General features: G+C 36.9%; 2 protein-coding genes across 2 annotated transcripts; one reads left to right on the forward strand and one right to left on the reverse strand.

Annotated features, from left to right (window-relative positions):
• Nucleotides 1–228: 228 nt before the first annotated feature.
• DYN1 (dynein heavy chain) lies at nt 229–12,507 on the reverse strand (the record flags this gene model as incomplete). The annotated part of the gene is made up of 1 exon (NM_001179844.1): nt 229–12,507. The coding sequence occupies one exon, from the start codon at nt 12,505–12,507 to the stop codon at nt 229–231; it is 12,279 nt and encodes a 4,092-aa protein (NP_012980.1).
• Nucleotides 12,508–12,797: 290 nt separating this feature from the next.
• On the forward strand, nt 12,798–13,673 carry RHO4 (Rho family GTPase RHO4; the record flags this gene model as incomplete). The annotated part of the gene is made up of 1 exon (NM_001179845.3): nt 12,798–13,673. The coding sequence occupies one exon, from the start codon at nt 12,798–12,800 to the stop codon at nt 13,671–13,673; it is 876 nt and encodes a 291-aa protein (NP_012981.3).
• Between the last annotated feature and the right edge of the window lie 343 nt (nt 13,674–14,016).

The raw sequence follows: 14,016 nt of genomic DNA on the forward strand, positions 1-14,016 counted from the left end.
TAAGGAAAAATCATTATGTTATATAACATGAATTCTAGACGTACGTGCTCGTAGTTAGGAAGTATCTAAATAAGAGTCCCCACGTTACTTTAATTAGAAGCACGCCATCTTCCTACAACCGATTTTTTTGGATTGTAGATATCAGAGTCTCATCAAACAAGAGGAACCCAGAATAGGCACGTCCACTGAGAAAACCGCGGACAAGCAAGACACGCGTACCTGAAAAGGCTACATTTCTTGAAGAAGTTGTTCAGTTGAGCTAGCCACCTCTTTAGCCTGAAGACGTTCGTAATTCAAAATAGATTCCCTTGGCAATTGAAGCCATGAACTGAGTGAATCTGCAGGCTCAATCGTATTAGACAGTATGGCAGTAAGCCTTGCCCGTTCCTCTTCTTCACTTTGTTGAAGAAGAGGCTGTGGGATTCGTACCCCAGGAACGATCTGCAAATTGTCCGAGCCGCAGAATACGTGCGCACAAAGTTTAGCGACCACTTCAAGGTCTTTCTCTTCATCGATCTTTCCTCCGTATACGATCGTAGCTATGTGATCTCGCACTTGTGCCCAAGGAATGTTGTTGGTAGAATTGGTGGCTAATACATTCTCTAAATACACTGAGGCAAATTGAAAGTCGCAATCATTAAAGTAATACTTCTTGGAAAACCCATGAGGAACCAATCGGGTCCTGGCAGTGATCAAGGCATGAAACCATGACAATAGGAAGGTACAATACACGCTCCATACTCCTGAAATTTTACCAGTGAAAAATTGAGAACCCCATAGATCTTTGACGGTATCTAGTATACCTGGGATATCCTCATACACAAATCTATCAGTTCTTTGTAGCAATGGGGCAGGTAGTTTATCACCAGTCAAATGGCATGTCATGAACATTTTGAATTTCTCATGTTCTTCTGCCGCCTTTGTCTCCTCAACATGCTTGTGCAGATACGTTTTCACCCATGATAGCGACATTTGTATGTTTTGTAATAATATCCAACCACCTTCTATCTTAGATTTTGATATTTCCTCTTGAGCATAGTTTAGATTTTCTATAGACCCTAGCGGGATGATTTTTAACGATTCCTTCGAGGCTTTCGCCAATTCGATTAATTTGAATGTGCCATCAACATCTCGCTCGCTTGCCATTGTAAAATAGTTGTTCTCGGAATTGGCTACCACATCCGCGATATTCCACTCATCAACAAAAAACTCATTTTTGAACCAGTTCAACGCAGATATATACGATTTGGTTGTAACATAGTCCCATAAGTACCGCAAATCATTATTTGTATCTACGGTTAGTTTTGGTACGCCATCGCTACTTTCAGAGAGAACTCCAATCATAGTTAGAACTGCCTCTTTATATTGTTCACTTTCAATGTCGAATTTATACAAACAAAACATCGTCATAGCCATAATCATTTTAAATTTTTTGTCAAGAGCGGTGGAGAATTGACAATATACTTCTTGATATAATAGCCAAAGAATTTCATCTACCCGTGTCCTAGCTGCTCTTGTTTCCCTAGATTTCTTAATGAAGACACGTTTGAAACATGATAGAAATTGTCCTATAGAAATGCCGTAAAACCAATGAAACTGACCAAACTTCTCCAACATAGAGAATATTTTGACACTATGCTTACCGATAATAGAATACTCTTCTACCAGATTATCAAACTGTGGGAAAAACTCTTCAGATTCACTTAGCTTTTTTTCAATGTTCATGGCCTCTTTCTTCAGGTTGTTCAAAGTCACCATCAGTTCATCATTTTCCAACATATTCCCCTGTGAGTTATTTAGTTCCTCCAAAAGTCGCTTTTCTAGATTCTTCAGTTTCAACTTGTATTCGGTATTCAATTTTATCAAATCTTCCCTTTTCCTTTGCATTTCTGCATTCTCTTCTGTCAAAGTGATGTCAAAAATTCGTGTCTCAATACTTTCCTTATTCGTGACAAAATGAACTAACCTTACCCTAGATCTGAGGAATATTGGAATATCTCCACTGGGATCGCAAGAGTGAATGAATAATTTAAAATCGCCTGAAACATCTACTTCATGATCACCAATCTCCACCGTGACTCTGTTTCCGGCATGATTGAACTCTCTGGAGATTAGTCTTGATATAATTGGATCAAAGAATTCTCCATCCTGAATTATAACTACACTTCCGAATCTAATTGCATTTTCTAATCTTTTAACAAAACCTTCTTCAAGAAAACTGAGAAGTACAGTTTTATTACCATAATAATTCGAGATAACTGTTATCATGTGGGAGCTTGGATCCAAAAGAAAAGGAACAGCGTCTTGTGAATTCATGACTATGCTCATATTTTCCAAAAAGTAATCGTTCTTATCCAAGCCACATTCAAGCCACTTCATTTTTTCATCTAGTGTTACCAAATAATCGATGAAACGATAATTTACATCATATTTAACAGCAAATTTGCCTAGTAGGCGCTTTAAAATGACTAACATGTCAGCTCTTTCCCTTTCATTCAAATGACCAAAGTATGTTTCATATATGGATGAAATTATGCAATTTCCAATCAGCTCTTGGCTCGTCTTACTAAATTGCTTTGTAGTGTTCAGCCACCTTTCTTTTTCGAAGGTTAAACTCTTAACTAAAGATATAGACCTATCAAGATTAGCCTGCACGTTACTCATTTCTGTCTTGATGGCCTCAACATCCCTAATCAACAAACTATATTTTCGCTTTGAAACTTCAATACTTGCTTCTAAATCCTGTGTCATTTCTTCAGCGGCAAGTAAATTGGCCTTCGTCTTCAATGATTCGAACTCTATTCTTTTCATTTCTTGTCTCAGCGGATCTACGTTTTCTAAAACTTTACTGAAGTTTATTTGGGCATTGACCCACTGATATAGCGGCCCACACGCTTTGCTGGCCCTGTTAATTGTCTCATAAGTAAAATTAGGATCTGACAAAAATTCTTCCTCCATATATTTTCGAATTTGGGGCTTCATATGTAAGGTGGTATCATAATGTACTATATTATGAATAAAGTCATCTTTTCTAATAAATTGTTGGATATCTCTCCAGTTGGAAAATTGGTAGCCCAAGATGGCGCAAACAGCCTCCATAACAATTTTCACACCAGAGGGGGGGTTGACCATTGATCTGATTTCTGTCAACTGTTGCTTTTTTATGTTCTTTACACCCCGTTGTGCCTCTAAAATGGTAGGTTCGATATCTTGAATACTTTTCATGACGACCTCCTTTCTTTTTCTTATATCTTCTTCTTGTACTTTCAATATCTTTTTGATTTCCTCTGTAGCCTCCTGCTTTCTTTCCGACTCGTTTTGCTCCATAAGCATTTTATCCAATGTACTCCGGGCTTCCTTTTCTTTCTCAGTAAGTTCCGTACTCTTCTTTGACAAAGTTTTGTTTAGTTCGTTAACCTTCAAGACAGACTCGTTTAGTTTTTCGAGACCTACATTAACAAATCTTTGATTTTCCTGTAAATCTTGATATTTCGCCGTAACAAGCTTCACTAAGGCACGTAAACCATCAATAAAATACCCAGGTGACCTTGGATTTACCCCAACCTTCATTTTTTGGTAAAAATTTCTATCAAAATGTATCAGAATATTAACCACAGCATCTCTTATAGTTTGGATTGGCTCCGTAAATACCAACTCTTTATTGACCTCTGGAACTATAAAATCGGTAAATTCCATAGGGATCACGTCCACCATATTGTTGGCCACTTGGGACATTGTTTTCGTATCCCAATCACCCATCCAATTAATTATGCAACGATTGAAAAGGGCTGGAGAACTTATCATTGCTGAGGACTTATTGTTTGTAGGATCGCAGATCGTGAAGACAACATGAAGGTTTTTGGCAATTTCTCCAACAAACCAGTCATACAGTTCTTGTTCTGTATCCAATAAAAGACCTAAAGACCTGGTTTTATTTCGCAAGTTATTCAAGAGCTTATCATACTCCTCTCCTTGAAACAAATCTGGTATATCAGCGTTGGCAAGTAATGTATTCATTCTCTCCAAAAAAGCCGTCTCTAAAATGTTGGATTCATCAATGATTAAACAAGTACGAGATTCTTTAAGTGAACAGTCTGAAATAGCTTTTTTCAAAATCATATCAAAGTCGCTAAGATTGGAATGACGGTGGATCTTGGGTTGAACAATCTTCAAACCGTTCAACCACGCGACAAACCTAGTTAAAATAGTTTTACCTGTTCTGCTTGCACCAATTAGCATCATGTGACCTTGAACTTGTTTTAACGCACGATCAATACGCAAAATATGGTCAACCATAGACTCGTGTATAACCATTGGCACTTCCAGCTCCTCATCACAGAATGTTTTAAATCTTTCCTCTATAAAGTTTACAAGATCTGTTTTGTTGACCTCTTTGAAATCAAGGCTCAACAAGCCCGAAAAGAGAAGTGAAGTTGAGCTTATATTACCCAAATCCTGATTAGGTAAATATTTATCGACTGTCTCATAAAGAAGTTGTTCAAAACTGTTTTTTTCTTTTACACCAACCAGCCTATCTGCAAATATTCTCCAAGCTTCGTAAGCCCATAACCGTATTAGTGATCTTAGTGTTTGCCTTGGACCAGTGTTAATTGCAGTGTAGACACCCCTAACCAAACGTGTTAATTCTCTTGGTGAAAAAAGATAGTGTGATTGAAGCCCAGTACTGTATCTTGCTTTACATTCGTTATATAAATGAACGGAAGCGCGGGCGAAGGGCTCTGTGTATGATCTGAACTCAGGGACTAGCTTGAAAATGGCTTTGTAATAAATTTCATAAATTTGAGAAAGAGATTTTCCGCTGGGATAACCTAGGTAAAGAATAGCAGCATGTCGTGTAAATCTTTCTGACATAGGAATTCTACCTGGGTCGGTTGGAGGATTGCAGGCACCAACAATATGTATCCTCTCTATTGTCACCCACTTATTTTCTGGCGTTTTCCAAAATCCTTGCTTTTCCATCAACTGCCTTAAGAATAAGACGACATTTTGAGAACCATACTTGTCGAGTTTTGGTAAATTAATCTCGTCACAAAATAATACCAAATTTTTTATATCCGATTTTGGTAACAAAGTAAGGCCTTTTGATGTAGTTACGTAGTTTGTATGCCTATGCAAGGCTGACAAAATATGTTCTGTGGTCGTGTCTTTCGAAAAATTTATTCCAACAACATCATAGAGCGAAGAGTTCCGGAGTGCATTATTCATAATCATTGTTTTACCAGATCCAGGTGGCCCACAAAGGATAATACCCCTTTTTGAATTGAGCAAGTCATAAAAAATTTTCTCATGCTTAATCGTATCAATTGTAGGAATAACAATGTCAGGCCTCATGACCTCATGTGCTTCTAAAGAAACAGAGGGAATTTCGGAACAAAAGGAACTAAAACTCAACTTATCGTTCGCAATAACTATGGTAGAATAATCTGATAGTTCTTGGCTGTCATGTCCAAAATAAGTGTTTATAGTTTGTATAAAAGCTCTTTGTGATTCACCAGTTGAATCACCAGCTAGTGCATATAGTAGGGATCTCTTAATCAATAAAGTAATCACATCTTTCAAACTTTTATCGTCCAAGTTTTGAAACCACTGCCTATAACTCGATATTAAATGAACAGCCAACTGCACCGCGGTTTCTAACTTATTAAAGGTTCGAACCCCGAGAATGTGAACTAAATCATTTGAACACGTAAAAATATTGGTTAAAGAGGCCATATCAAAAGAATCAGATATAAGGTCCTTCAACTTATCTAATTCAAACATGGATAGTTTATTATCAAGCGCTTCATAACTTTTATTCAGTAGGTGGTCAATCTTGGAGGATATTGAACACACATCCGTAGAAAACCACAGCAAACCACATCTTGTTATAGTAGCAGGTGTAGTATGGTCAAGGTTATCCGTTTCAAATAAAATGCGAAAGTTCGGCGGAATAGGAAGTCTTTCACCGTTTGGAAGCGTTAAAATTTTATTATCATCAAGAACAGAATTCATGGCTTCCACATATTCTGGGTCTAAATCACTATCAAATACTACCCAAATTCTCGAATTCTTAAAAGTTCCTGTGATATCATCGTTAACCCTTCTTAGAATCGAAGTAAAAAGCCCATCTCTCCACTCTAGCGTTGCTTTAAGCATACTTCCATACAAGGATTCTTTTGTAAGAACTTTTGTATCAATAACATAGACGACGTTAGCGTGACCATCAAAAATGGCCATGGCATCAATAACAGTTTTCCACGTTGCCGTTTTACCACAGCCTGCCTTACCTACCAGTATCAAAGCCTGTTGTGTTTTTTGCATGTAATAAAACTGCATACATTTCTTGAGAAATTCCTCAGACATTGAAAAGCCACTCCTTTGACCAGCGTCCTTTAAACATTGAACAATAGCCTTCGAATTTAGCGGCGTTCCAGCAGAATCAAATATTTTCGATAATTCGTCTTTGAATACCAATTCATCGGTGTCACCGAGCGATGGTAAAATCACTCTTTTCAAACTTTCGACTACCGTTTTTTCCCCTTCACCAAATTCACTAATCAAAGGGCTGCAATTTCTTAATACACCTTTTAGCGTTCTCAAACCAAAATGATAATGGTTCATTGAACTGCATTTTGAAGACAACAGTTCTAAAAAATGAACAATTTTCGAAGCTAAAGACTTAGAATCTTCGAACCCCATAATTTGTAATATCATCTCTGCAATAGTACCACTTTGCGGAGATTTCATAGAGAATTCTCGAAAACTCTTCTTCAAATTTTCCGGTAACTCTGACCTTCCATTATACCCAGGATTCAAAGTAATAAACACTGCAGTGTGAGGGCTCAATGGAGTTTCTTCTTCTAAAAGTGTAATATGGGACTTACCAACCTGGAGGCCATTTTGTATTTGTTGGATATTGGCAGACACCGCACTCAAAACTTTCTCATCGAGCCTATTGAATTCATCGAAGCATCCCCATGCGCCAATCTGTGTGATACCTACTAGAAGCCTGGAAAGAACCTGATAATCGAAGGAATCATCACAATTAAAAACTACAACCACGCGACCGAGATTTTGACCAAATGCTTTCACAGTTTCTGTTTTACCTGTGCCCGCAGGACCGAAGAAGCACCCACCATATTTTTGATGCAGAGAATCTGTGAGTGTCGCAAACCCAATAAGAAGCAACGGTGTATATATTAATCTTTCTGGGATGCCAATATACTCAAATTTATATTGCAAGAGGTAGCCACTCTGAGAAATAAAAACGGAGTTGAGATCATCTAAAGTGTCATTCTTTTGATAAAACTTTTGAACTTTCGCCCATAGTAGTCGAGCTTCTTCCTTAGTGGAACAATTTTTAAGCTGTCCAATAACGTTATTAAAATGCAAATACTCAACCAGTAGGGCCTCTATTTTTTTCTTCACGTTATCGGAAGATTTATTCAACTTATCCAGCAGTCCCTTAATCTTCATATCAACTTCTTTCCAGTACTTTGAAAATTGATTAGTTTGAAGGCATTTTTCAACGAGCTCCGTCCACATAACTTGAGCTGAGAGAAGAATGGCTTGAAAGATATATTTAGATACAACTACTTCAATGTCCGTTCCATCTTTCAGTTGGCCCAAACAGTCTCTAAATTGAGTGAAGACGCTTAGCTTAATTTCTGTGTCTAAAATGTTTAACCACTCTTGAGCTTGAATCGAGTCCTTCAGCTCGATTTTTTCATTCAAATTTAGGACTTCACCTTCCACTGACCGCACACCGGTTATGAAATCTTCGAGGAATATTATAGACTCAATGCTTCCGAACATTTTCTTCATAAACTTTGAAACTTGGTCGTGGTGTTTTCCAGATCCTATGATTTTTAAAAGATCATCGTTGCCTAAAAAGTAAAACCTTGGGAATTGTCTTCTTTGTCTCTCTAAAAATGTCGATAGTGACGATTTTATCATCTTTAAAGAATCTATCGTTAACTTCAGAGTTGTGTCGAAATTTGGAATATGTATTACTTCGATTGTTGTGTCGAGTTGAAACGCTCTTGTGGTTATCATTTTATACTCACTGGTTAAGCTTTTAAATTTCGAAGTTTCGAGCGGTAAGAAGTTTTGAATGTCCAAGTTTTCACCAAGGATTCCATACAAGTCCAACCAGTAAAACTGTACTTCAACCCAATTTACCTGAATTTCAGATAATTTTGTCAGTTTAGATTCCAAATCCAAACAGTCTTGTTCAAAAATCTTGTAATAATTCGAAGCTTTCATAGAAACTAGCTCCTCTAGATCCTCTTTACAGGCTTGCTCCAGTACATCCCATTCCCTCACAAGCTTGAGTCCACTGGAGTGCTCTATGACTTCATATTGAGCTTCCTTCCAAAATTTTTTGATTCTGTTCAGAGACTTTTCTATAACAAATTCCTTTTGGGCTCTTTCTATAATCTTTGTAAGTAGTATTTCATTTAAAGTTAAATTGAGGACCATGACATCTTTAAGAGAAAACTCCAATTTATCCAGTAGATTTTTTTGTATCTGTCTTTTACCAATATCGCGGAATATCATGTTCCAATGTCGTGGCTTTAAAGCACCATCCTTTAACTCCACCAAGATTTTATTTACAGAGGTAAGCATGTTAACCTGTGAAAATAGCGATTTATACATCTCAAATTGTTTGACAGCTCTCGGCAGTTCATCCGCCCTCCGAAGAAAGTTTGCCAAATCCGATTGAAGTAGCAATACATCTACTCTACACCACGGCGTTTCGAAAGTTCTTTGAACATCTTCCCAAAGGTTTTTAATGCTCCTCCAAACTAGGTCATACGTTTTGACCTCTTCAACCACGTGTGTTAGCTGGTCATTCAAAACAACGGGGATCAGTAACATTTTTGCAGCGGCTGCGACAGAGTGCATCTTTTTCTTCAATTTAGTAATTGATTCATTGAAAAACTCTAGGATTTTAAGTGCTTCAGGTGGAGTTAATGTTGGAGATATTGGTTTTCTGACTGACCAACTTTCGTTCAAAGATTGTGAGAGATTATTGATATTTTCAACGCCTTCTTCTAGACTTTTTGCTATAACAACGCGATGTTTTTGCAACTCTTGTTCAACATAGCTCAAACTTTGCCTCAACGAACTAAAATCGTTATCGAGCTGGTCTATATAGACAAAATGCGATGGAAACCTCACCTTCAGCTTTGTAAGCGCCCTCATAACAGACCCAAGCAGCTTGATTTGGATATCTCGTTCAGTGAGATGCCTTTTATTTACATTGACAGCCTCAATGATCACTGTTATATTCTTTAAAGAGGTAAAATTTATATCCATATCCTCGACAGCTTCTCTGTCCCTGTTCATATCTTCATGCAATTTTCTAGCATCGCGTTCATATATTGTTAAGAGATGCTTGCTGACATATAAGATCCAAGAATCCATTTTCGAACGGATATGACGTTGCGCATCTTCTGTATGAAGCACTAAGTTCTTTGAAAAGTTATTTCGGCTTATAATTAGATCGAATTTTGACTGAGAATCAAGAAGGCCTTTTAAAATTCCAAAGCATCTTTGTGTACTGTTATCGACTACTTCTAAAAACGCTTCCTCTGTAATTTGCCAGAGAAATTCCATCTTTTGCCATTCTTTGACGTAAGAATTTATCTTACAATGTAAATTTTGAACCTGTTCTATACAATTTTGTATATCATCTTTTAGTTTGATGACTAGCGAATTAAAAGTCAGGGTAGTGGAAAGAGGATGATCAGGGTCATGCAAAAAATTAATTAAAACAACTTTGTTTAAAAGAGCCTCAATATCCTTCAGTAAAGAACGTTTCATAGCAGCTAACGATGGAGATGATGTTATTCTACCTTCATTGAAACTGAGTTTCAATACATGCTTTGGGAAATGCATTTTTTTCAAATTTAAGCGTACTTTCTCCAAGATTATGCTGATAATTAAGTTATTAAACGTGGAAATATGGTCACTAACATTAGTAAGACCCTTGGTAAAAAGATTTTCAAAAATAGCTTGAATATTGCTTATTATTTCCTCCACTTCGTGCAGATCATCAGCAGTACCGTCAAAAGATTTCAGGCCAGAAAATTCCTTGGCAAACTGAGGCTCGGAGTTTTTCAATATTTGATAATCAGAAAGAATTCCATCAATTGACTTTTCCAATCTTGCTAGGCTGTGTACCGAACAGGACATTTCGGAACTTTCCTCTTGTAAAGATTCCCACGGCGTTATCAGAATTTGTTGTAATAGTAGCCATACAGTTTGCACGTTTCTCTTCAGAAAGATGTTCGTGTAAAATGTATAGGAAAGTGATTTACTAAGTGAAAAAAAAGTTTGAATTAGTTCAACCAAGTTTATTGCCCTCGGATACAAATACATGTAAGTTCTCGCAATACGTACTATGTGGCTAGGCACTTGAAAAGCCATATAGGTTAAACTCCTTAATTCCGAGTAAGCAGCAGCTAAGGCAAAATCGAAGTTGACTTTTAGTTCATAATCATCCTCATTATTTCTTATAAGCTTTAAAATAGGTGTCGTCAAAAGATTTGCTGTTGCTTTTTCAGGAAAATTCCCCAACCAGTGAAGGAACACATCGTGAGGATTTGTTTCCTTACGTAGTTGTACTATCGAAGTTGATATCGAACGCCCTTCAAGTGTGTCATTCCAATTAGAACCAAAAAGTGCTTCGAGATACTGCACTATATTGTCAATACGGGATTGTACATTCAGAAAGTAGGAAATTCTTGCAGATATGGGAGGAATGTTATTTAAAGCTTCCACGTGCAGAATTTTAGGCAAGAGCTCTAAACCAGTCTCCAGTTGCCGTATATCTTTTTTTATTTCAAGTAGCAGTATCTGTTGATTCTCTAGTACTTTTACTTTTATCCTAGGACAAAGTTCCATTAATGGCTTGAATTTTACTAGATAACTTAATTTTTCGGTTGGACAGTGATCAGAGTCCATAAAACTTGCCAACGTATTTTGTAACTTCTTTTCCAAATCGAGCATGTTTTTACTGAATTCACTTTCGGCTTGCTCCAATTTCAATCGAAAATTCACGGAAATATCATGGATCTGCTCAAATGGATGATACAATCTCTGTATTTCTTCGTGATAAGTAGAAGGGGATATACTCTTAATGGTTTCTGCCAATGAAAAAAATCGCTTGCGTGTGCTTAAAATTTCATCCAAAGTAGCCTTTACGGATGCACTTGTAAATGTTAGCTTTTGTATAAGTAGCTCCTGTGGTGCTCTTTTCCTAAGATCCTCTCTTATTAAAAGATTGACATCCTGGACAATATCATCCCATTCTTCTATCATGCCTGCTGATTTTTCATATAAACCCAAAAAAGAACCATACTCTAGCTGAAATAAATCTGAAAGATTACTTAGAATTGCATCCATGACTTCTTGTGAAATTTTGTCCATCAGCACAACAAATCTTTGAACTGGATAACCTGAATATCTGAACTTCTTCAAAGAAGATGCTAAAACAGGAAATAGTTCCTGCAAGTCCTCAAGATTGCTTGCCTGGCGAACCTCATCGATAGGGATTGACGATAGAAATTGGTTATATTTATCCGCTAGCTTAAATTTATCTGAAAGTGAACCTTCATTCAATAAATTTGTTAAATTATGAAATCTCTTTGCGTTTGTTAGAACGGATAGACACACCTGAAATTCTTGGCTTTGTGTTTGTTCAATTAACGACTTCAGTACTTCGTAGAAATTCGACCAAAACTCAACTTCGTCTAAAAAAGAACCATTTTTTATATCTCTGTCAATGGCTAATGTTTGTTTAAGAACCAAAAACCATTTGTTTGCAATGCTTTGTAAAATGTTCAAAAATCTCATACTTTCCAAATCATTACTAGGAAGGTAGTTTGCATAATCATGTGAAGTAGCCCCTTTTGATACAGCCAATTTGATAATGCTAGGGACCATCGCTAAAAGATCTGGCGTTTCAATTGAGGTATGTAACTGTTGAAATTGTTTAGAAATGTCGTCAAGTTTCCTCCTCGTTTTATCTATAGTTTCGACAGAATATGTCTTTGTATCTGATTTTATCAATTGGCCAAACACAGACGATACGCCATGTGTGATAATTGAGGCCAGGTTCCCCGCATTTACTGGACCAGGTAAGTATATGGCACTTATTTGTGTTGCAATCGGTTCTGCATCCACAATAACACTTCTAGATTTAATAATTAATAGAGTAGAATACTTTTTATTCGCCAAGTTGGCATCATATATAGCCTCTTCACCAATGTCTATTGTAACTATTGTTCTATCCAGCTCTTCAAAAAGGAAGACAAACAACGTGTCGAACTCTCTCCCATCCAATAATCCCAAAAAAAATTGAAACCGTTCAAGGTATTGACAATGTAGATAATCAATGAATGCTTGCTCATTCTCTTTGGGAGAATTCTTTATACCCGTTACAGTAGCTGCAACAAATTCTATCAGCTCATTAGCAAGTCTTGCCTCATTCTTGCACATTGCCTAAAAAACGTTTTGACGTACTTTCCAATTTAAGCTCTGAACGAGTATTATTGCCCTTCTATGTTCTATGCTTTCTGTTAATTTTTATATGTAATGTTTGTTTACCTTTCATTAGCTTATTTATTAGAATCCGTACAATGCGACCTTCCGCGCATCAATTCGGGATGATCTGATTAAGTAGTTATAGCCTTACGTTAAGACGACAAAAGACATGATAAGCATCCCTCAAAAGTTACAGCAAACTTAAGTCAAATAGGTCCAAAAATCTCCAATAGTAACGCTTTTTCATGAATACACTATTATTTAAGCGAAAAGGTGGCAATTGTGGGAACGAAAGTAACATAGTTTCGCAGGGATCGCCCTCAAGTAGCAATCTTCCTGAATCACCTGGCACTTTAGATGAAAAGAATCTTCCCAGATTGCCTACTCCATTCGCTAGAAGCCTTTCTACCATTCCTAGTTATGAGCAGATGAAACGTACAAACAAACTGCCAGATTATCACCTAAAGATTGTTGTTGTGGGAGATGGCGCTGTAGGGAAGACGTGCCTGCTGATATCTTATGTCCAAGGAACATTTCCGACTGATTATATTCCTACTATTTTCGAAAATTATGTCACAAACATAGAAGGACCCAACGGTCAAATTATAGAATTGGCATTATGGGACACTGCCGGCCAAGAAGAGTATAGTAGACTTAGACCGCTTTCATATACGAATGCAGATGTGCTGATGGTGTGCTATTCTGTTGGTAGTAAGACATCGCTTAAAAATGTGGAAGATCTCTGGTTCCCAGAGGTTAAGCATTTTTGTCCTTCCACTCCAATCATGCTAGTCGGCCTTAAATCAGATCTATATGAAGCTGATAACCTTTCAGATCTGGTGGAACCAAGTTCAGCAGAATCCTTGGCCAAGCGTCTGGGGGCATTTGCACATATTCAATGCTCAGCACGATTGAAAGAAAATATCGATGAAGTATTTGAAACTGCCATACACACGTTACTTTCCGATTCATTATATGCTCCCAGAGAGCCTACACATACAATCAAAAATCCCTTTAAAAGAAATACCACCAGATCAGATATCGATTCTTCTACTGGAGATACCAGCGTCTCTATTTCCGGAACGAAAAGATTAAGAAAAAACAAGTGTATTATAATGTAAGAATAATGATGAAGATTATTCTGTTGCCCATTCTGTACGCACTTACAACATTTGAAAAGTGGCAAGAAAAAATACACACATTTTACTATCTTCCGCTATCTTATTTATCAAGACGAAACAATTAGAACCTGATTTAATTTAACTTCCATTTTTCTGAATCTGGTGTGATATACCGCTCCAATATATTCGAATTTATCCCAATTTTATCATAATAATTCATTTTAATTCGATGTCATAAAGTACTAATTCGATATTAATCTAGCCTAATTACATTAAATACTTAATAAAAGCTTCTGTGACATAAAAGTACAAATCTGTCATTTTATTTTAGAGGAATAGTTTA

The sequence above is a fragment of the Saccharomyces cerevisiae genome, chromosome XI (assembly GCF_000146045.2).
Source record: "Saccharomyces cerevisiae S288C chromosome XI, complete sequence".
Taxonomy (NCBI): Eukaryota; Fungi; Ascomycota; class Saccharomycetes; order Saccharomycetales; family Saccharomycetaceae; genus Saccharomyces; species Saccharomyces cerevisiae.